Source organism: Montipora capricornis, chromosome 1 (genome assembly GCF_036669925.1).
Source record: "Montipora capricornis isolate CH-2021 chromosome 1, ASM3666992v2, whole genome shotgun sequence".
NCBI lineage: Eukaryota > Metazoa > Cnidaria > Anthozoa > Scleractinia > Acroporidae > Montipora > Montipora capricornis.
This window is the reverse complement of record NC_090883.1, coordinates 37,120,913-37,128,412: the sequence shown is the minus strand read 5'-3', so window position 1 is coordinate 37,128,412 and position 7,500 is coordinate 37,120,913. Positions and strand designations below refer to the sequence as shown.

The following is a 7,500-nucleotide window of genomic DNA, read 5'->3' as shown; positions in this document are numbered from 1 at the left end:
ATACTATTTCGGGTGTGATCCAATGCCTTCTTTTCTCCACGTACTCACCGCGATGCAACAATGTTAATTAATCGGTAGAACGTTCATTACCTGTAAGCACATGTCCTCTTAGGGGGCTATTTTGTTGAAATAATATTTATTTAATTATTTATGGTATTGAAATTGGCCTATCATTAACCCTGGATTATACCAGATATTGCTGAAACTGCACAAATCTGTAACCATAACATTACAATACATGTCTGTTAAAATGTTTACCAATCCTTTGCCTTTGCACTACCTAATCTTTGGTTATTAATTAATATAAATTATTACAAGCACATATTTTCTTTTTCAGCCTCTAAATCCTCAAAGAAGACAAGGAAAAGCAAGGTACATGCAGTTCGAAGCAGTGGTACATTCTTTGTGCTTTATAGAAGCACAGTGGATTATCACAGTGACTTTGAACATATATCACTCTCTCATATTATTGTATTATTCTTGCCATGGGTAAGGTGGAAGATGACGATGAATTATATGCAGAAGAGGAATCCACTGAGGATGGTATGTGATTCAAACATAAATTTTAAGGCATGCATTCTGGCCAATAGACCATTAATTTTACAATTATAGCTCTGCTGAGCTTATAGAACTTTAATTGTCCTAAGAATGGACGCGAGGCCTGCCAGTGACCCTGCTTTGATACAAACCTTTGTGCTTTTTTAAATAAATGCTAATGTAGACTAATATTATTAGAATTACAACAACACAATAATTATTTACATGAGAACAGCAATGAGGTCTGTATCGATACAAGGTCACCGGCAACCTTTCAGCCATTCGTAGGCTAGGTTACTGAGCAAACAACTGTAAAATGGCCTATTTCCACCATGTGATGTTACATTTAACTAGCCACATGTTGTGAAAAAAAAAAAGGAAGATAACTGGAAAAAATGGTCAGAGAGGTTGTCCAGACCATCACTGTCCATTGGGAGGTACACTTCTACCTTTGGCCTTCAAATTCTTTGAAATCAGTGGAGTTTTTCTATACCTGTTTTTCATTGTCCTTGTTAAGCTTCAGTATAATGTTAATTCCGGTAGATCATGTAAAATTGGACTGTAGTCCCGTCCTGTCTGCAAAGGGAATTGTAGAGTTCCCTTCTCAAAAACTATGCTGTGGTCTTCGTCCTATTAAAAAATCCAGAATTCCTCCTCCTGATTTAATACAGTAACTTTATATCTACTGGTAGGTTTTCCTCTTTTCATCTTCCTTTAAAAGGTCAATTCTGAAAAAGGGTTAGGGTTACCAGTCTAAGATTATTTTGTATTTCTTCTCTGCATATCTTATTGAGATGCTTAACCCATTGACTCCCAGGGGTTCCCCATTGAGGAGTATAATCGTCTAGCGTTAGACATGGTAAAATACTACATGCAAGTCTGGCCAGTTTAGGCCAGTTTGGATGTCAAAGGGTAAGTGATTGTAAATATCCTTATTTACCTGAAATCACTAGCCTAAGGATCTTTGCATGTGACCTTGAGCAAACAATCTTTGAAAGATTCTACTAAGGAACTTTAAAGAGTTTTAATCTTCAAGAATATTTGAGTCTTCAAAGATTAAGAAAATAATTTTCAAAGATCCTGGGAGATTTTTCATTGGGGCTGGGATATATAATTATATAAAGACTTGTCTGCACTACATGATATGTAGTGCTTTTTGATAAAAAATATTTTGCGTTTCTCAATTGACACAAAAATGGTAGCCCTTTTCCATGTTTTTTACAGTGGAGATTGCTCCTAAGTCATCTGCCGCTGCTGTTAAAGATGAAGCAAATGAAGTGAGTGTATTGTACTTGAATGTTTTATAATTATGCTTTTGATATTATTTTGATATTCCAGAGGTAGTGTTTACTGAATAAAATATTTTCAATCAAAAGGATGAGTTTGGAGGCAAAGACTATCGTAAACTGATAAATCTGAAAGGGGACCATGCCTCAAGACCCCTCTGGGTGGTGAGTTATAGGTAACTGTACATATTCATGTAGAGACTGTCAGACTGCAGTTACTATACAGAAGTAATAAGTTCATTTTCTACACATCACAATTATTATTACTGAATAAACTTATTCAAGAACGTTTACATACAAGCGTACACTTCTTGACGCAGTGAATTGGAGGCAATTTTGCCAAATGGCTAAAAGCACATCAAATACTTACCGGTAACTCTAACTTTTTTATCACCAGCAACCCAAAACCCTAAAACCCAATTAATTGTATAGTTTCTAGGCCGATCTCCTATTAAAGACTTCTTCACCACCTTCTGATATGGTAAAATCAGAAACCAACTGAAATGAAAATGAAAAGCTTTTTGACTAAATGCCACGATTTTTTTGAATTTTTGCATAGCCTTTTATTTTATTTAAGATATTAAACCATTGATCACAGGAGTAAGTTTGAGTTCTTAAGATAAGGTGTTGGCATATAGAGTACTCGTCTGGTAATTTTGAGTTCATTTGTTATTTTTTCTTGGTATGGTTATAATAAATTATTTTTTTCAACAGGCACCTGATGGACACATTTTTTTAGAGTCTTTTTCTCCTGTGTACAAACATGCTCATGATTTTCTCATCGCTATTTCAGAGGTATGTGCAGACATAAACATGTAAAAGCCCTTGTAACGGAACATGTGCATATTGTAGAAATAGGAATTTTGAAAAGATCAGTGCAGAAAGAAACCTTAACATGCTTGTTTCTGAAGTTCAAAGAAATAGTTAAATTTAAAATCATGTTTTAATTAATAAATTCATGCTTTTTTTTTTCTTTTAATCTTTTGTCAATTGTCAATGATGATTGAATTCTCTTTCTTCACAGCCTGTTTGTAGACCAGAGCATATCCATGAATACAGGTATACACGTGGAGAAAATGTGTCAAATAATTTGGTTATTTCAATTCCTGGTTTTTAGTGATAGGATAAGCAGTTATTAAATTATGTTTGCATAGCTGCAATAGAATAGAGGTCTTGGTTTGACACCAATACGGCATGCAGCTTTGACATCAAAATTTAATTTTATCTTGAGAACAAGATGATTATGGTATATTCACAGTATGAAAGAAATTTGTGAGATGGCATTTTAAGCATTAGCCCTTCATCAGTGGTGGAGAATGAAATGAAATGTCAGCTTATGGATCTTTAATTCGTATGGTGGCACTAATTTGCCCATTATCCACTTTGTTTGATAAAACCAAAGTTTTGTTTTTCATCTCTCAGCACCGTTTCTGTTTCATTTCTGGTTGATGCAGCCAGCACCGTTTCTTTAGAAACCACAACGTATATATTCACTGTTTCAGTTTTACCATTCACTTGATAATTACCAAAGTTATAATGGTTGAAACTTTGTCTTTTACTGTTGATTTTTTTATCGTTAAAACTGGTCTTCTGGAGTACAAATACTGTTAGATATTTGTACTCGTTTTGGGTGTTATTTGTACTCTGCTGACTTCAGTTGAATTATAATAAAATGATATTGTAATAAATTTACCGGTATTAATAATTTTCTTATTGATTCACTGTCTTACGGGCATACCATATCTTCTTGGGCCCTGCTGTTATTGAGTCATTTTTATGGCCCAATTGTTGTAAGGTACAGTACATCCAAGAAGACTGTACACATTAAAAGATTCTAGACTAAGGTACTGGCTCTGACTTGTTTGAACTACATTATACAGATCATTCGACTAAAACTTTTTTCAAAGACCTGAAAACCTTCTAAAAGGTCCAAAAGGCTTTTTTTTTCTTTTAAATTACAGTATTACACTTTTTGTTGTAGGCTGACTGCATATTCACTGTATGCTGCTGTATCTGTTGGTCTTCAGGTAAAGAATTAGAACATTCTTTCCGTCACACTCTGATGGCCTGCAAAATCAATGTGATGACTGCAAACGTGGTTTAATATTTAGCTTCTTAATTAAATTAATACATTTTTTTCAAAATCCAGACAAGTGATATCATTGAATATTTGCGTCGGCTGAGCAAGACTACAATTCCTGATGGAATAATCCAGTTTATTAAGGTGTGCAGTTGTCATGTGGTAATCTTCTTAACTGGAAGATAAACTATTGTAACAGTTGTAGTTTTGAAGTTACAGTTGCATAGTCTTTACAAAAATAAAAGAAATCCTTAATCCTTTTTTATTATTTTACTGTTTGCCTTTTTCTAGATCTGCACACTAAGCTATGGAAAAGTGAAACTGGTATTGAAACACAACAGATACTTTGTTGAGAGCAACTTTCCAGTGAGTAATATAAGAATGTGATGCTGGTTGTAGGTACAAATGTATGTAAAGGAGATCTGTAGTGCAAATAATAATTGCGCAAGAACCTTGAAATATTTTTTACTGTGAAATTCAATCTGCTTTCCCTAACATTTTGTCATAGTACATGTTAATTAACTGTGTTTTGTTGTTTAAAATGCTTTTTAGAAGACATTGTAATCATAGCTGTCTCCTGATTTGACAGGAAGTTCTACAGCATCTTCTGCAAGATTCTGCAGTTGAGAAATGCCGCAAACGAACAGGTGAAGACCTTGAACTTGGTTTAGGGGAGGATCAACTTATGAAGTCGACTGTTGGAGGAAAGTCGTCATTGAAGGTAGAGACTGATCATAGTCTAATTATAATATTAATTATTGTATTAAATCTTATTATACATTGCACTCACTATCTTAAATCTGGTTGGCTAAGAACTTAAGGGTAAGTTGGGGAGTCTGTTGTTATGCGCACCCCTTGCATTCCCAAGATTCCTCTAGTTGATTATTACAGTCACTGTAACAGTAGAAAACTTTTCCTTGTTTGAAAAGAATAAAATGTTGGTTTATCATCATGACAGTACTTTTGTGTCTTGATTTCGCTAAAACTGTATATCATATAATTATCATCATCATTATTATTAATATTATCATCATCATCTCATCGTTATCAGCTTCATTTTGAGTATACTATTATTAAATTCAGTTTTTGTGATGTCCTGAATCAGCCTTGGGTCAGATTTTACCTTGATCAGAGTCAGCAGATAGAGAGACATGAATATTATTTATAATGATTTGTCAGTCAGGTGGAATTTATGAGGTATATTTTTTGGACATTGCAAAACACCAAAACCAAAACGCCATGTATGTCAGACCCCACCATACATTGGATACTAACCAACAAAAGGTTGGATTGTTTTAGGCCTAATTAGGCCTAAAACGTTATTGCTCTTAATTTATCTCATTCTTCATCTGAATCCTGATCTTAATCTCAATGAATTAGGAGCAATAACGTTTTAGGTCTAATTAGGCCAAAAATGATATTCAAGCTCAAATCCAACCTTTGTCGGTTAGTATTCCATGTTTGGTGGGGTCATACATGGTGTTTGGTGTTTCATTTCGTGGTTTATTAATGCTCTATATTTTTTAACAATAATGTACTTTTTAATGTAGCTGAACAAACCACAGGAAGCTAATGGAAATTCTTCCCAAGCAAATGAACAGGTACACATGGAATAAACTTATTGCCCTTATTGCCTAATAATGTTATTACTGTTACAGTAGCAACTTATGTCGCATAAACCAGGGTTCTCTGTAGAATTTTGAACAGCCATTGCTGTGCTATTTTTGGCCTGAACACTGCAAGTGATTGACTCAATGATCTACTGATCCAGACGGTTTTTTTATCTGTAACACTTACTAGTGACGCATGTGACAGGTGTTACGGGGTACAGGTTCAGTTGAGAACCCTAAATGGGTTACCTTATTTGCATCGATGATGAAAGTGATGATGAATCAAGAATTTTTATGAAAGCTTTTTTCTGCTAGTTACTTACGGAAACACATTAATTCAGATCAATAAGCAGGAGCTTATTTTACTTTTATTATTTTATTTTATTTTAATTTTTTTGAGGGATAAATAATTATGGTATGATTTGTATTGAATAATGATATTATTTTTGACTTGTCTCACAGGATCAATCATCAGAAGCTACATCAATTATTCCAACAGACATCTCAGATTACATTGATAAAATAGATCAGGATGAGGATGAAGAAGAAGTGTGTGCACAATTTTATCCTATTCACCCTTTAAAGGGACAATGTCATGCTAAATTTCCTGTTTTTAGGCCAAAACTGGGTAAAAATCTAAATAAGTAATCTAGCTCACACGTGTATTAAACATTCCTGACATCTCACTGAGATGATACGAAATATAATATGGCACAAAGAGCTATAATTCGTATTTTAACTTTTGGCGACTTTCAGAGGACAACGTCTCCAAACTTGAAAAAATTAGCCAGTTTTCTCAAGTTTCAATCCATTTCCATCCTCTCCATCCTTGGCTGCAAACAACAAAGAATATCTGCAGTGCACTTCATTGGCCATTGGCAACAAAACTACAGCATTATTTTTTGATCTTCATTGATGCAAACACATGTTTTTTTACTGCTTTGAATTCTGAGTCACTATTAGGAGTCAATTGGTTATAGAGGACAACGTTTTTTAGTGGATGTAGAGGTAATGTTAACTAAAAAGGATAATCAGAATCTCTATAGGCGTCGTCTGTAAACTAAACTTGTATTTTTTTTCTCTTTTAGAGCCAAACATATTCCTTTGAGGTGGCTCAGGAACACATTGAAACTTTACAAAAGAAGTAAGTTTAGATACACCATAGAGAATTAAGCTTAAGTCCCTAATCTTGAGAGGAATTCCCAGGTTTTATTTCCAAACTTCTAAGGCCCTGCTTTACTTAAAGTTTCCTGTGGCAAAGGAGATTTCCCAGATCCTTATGTCCAGATACAACCTTTACTATCATTGAATCAGTAGAGGATGTGCTCTGTTGTGTTTGGCATTGGGCTCCCTTGTTTCAGAACTAATCATGAAAGCTATTGTAATAGCTGGCTCCGGACCCCCACTGTAACCCCCCCTGGGTCTAGCCTTAAACCCTTCCTCCTCCACTGAAAGTAAATTCTGCAATCCTTGTTAATCTCTGCTCTTCTTCACCTACCAGTAACATTACTTGAGTACCTAAGTTTACATGTACTTTGATCAAGACTCTTCCTGAGTCAAGCAACCACGAAAACTCACAGCAAGGATTACCTGATCTATCCCTTGGGATATGTGAATTTCAATTCAGTTATTTTAAGACGAAGTAAACATGCTAGGGTTATGTTATTTTCACTTGGTAGTAGGCATGCATGCATACATTTCACAACGTCATATTGAGATGATGAGTTCACTTTGATGTCATATGTAGCAACTAGTGGGCGTTGAGAAAAAACATCAATAACAAGAAGAAAAGTATATTTTGTGAAGTTCACAAAAAATTATTCCTGCCCAAAGCCACACTCTTCCACCTTATCTGTTTATTTTCTCTTTGAGTGCTTAATATGTGAGACCTTCTCTTTGTGAGTGGTATGGGAACTCTTACTGTGTGATTGAACAGGTTTTAAAGTCGGTAAAATAACCAGATATTTTCCTTGCCTTTCAAAACACA

The 7,500-nt window shown here is 34.6% G+C and overlaps 1 protein-coding gene across 1 annotated transcript in view; it reads left to right on the top strand.

The window, feature by feature from the left end:
- Positions 1 to 7,500, top strand: part of LOC138041381 (general transcription and DNA repair factor IIH helicase/translocase subunit XPB-like) — a 28,244-nt gene that overhangs the window by 2,398 nt on the left and 18,346 nt on the right. Inside the window, exons 2-14 of the mRNA XM_068887155.1 lie at positions 338 to 372; positions 495 to 543; positions 1,762 to 1,814; positions 1,914 to 1,988; positions 2,538 to 2,618; positions 2,848 to 2,882; positions 3,805 to 3,850; positions 3,973 to 4,047; positions 4,195 to 4,269; positions 4,493 to 4,624; positions 5,454 to 5,504; positions 5,976 to 6,062; positions 6,602 to 6,657. Of these exons, the coding sequence (XP_068743256.1) occupies positions 338 to 372; positions 495 to 543; positions 1,762 to 1,814; positions 1,914 to 1,988; positions 2,538 to 2,618; positions 2,848 to 2,882; positions 3,805 to 3,850; positions 3,973 to 4,047; positions 4,195 to 4,269; positions 4,493 to 4,624; positions 5,454 to 5,504; positions 5,976 to 6,062; positions 6,602 to 6,657 (850 nt within the window). The remainder of the gene's footprint in view (positions 1 to 337; positions 373 to 494; positions 544 to 1,761; positions 1,815 to 1,913; positions 1,989 to 2,537; positions 2,619 to 2,847; positions 2,883 to 3,804; positions 3,851 to 3,972; positions 4,048 to 4,194; positions 4,270 to 4,492; positions 4,625 to 5,453; positions 5,505 to 5,975; positions 6,063 to 6,601; positions 6,658 to 7,500) is intronic.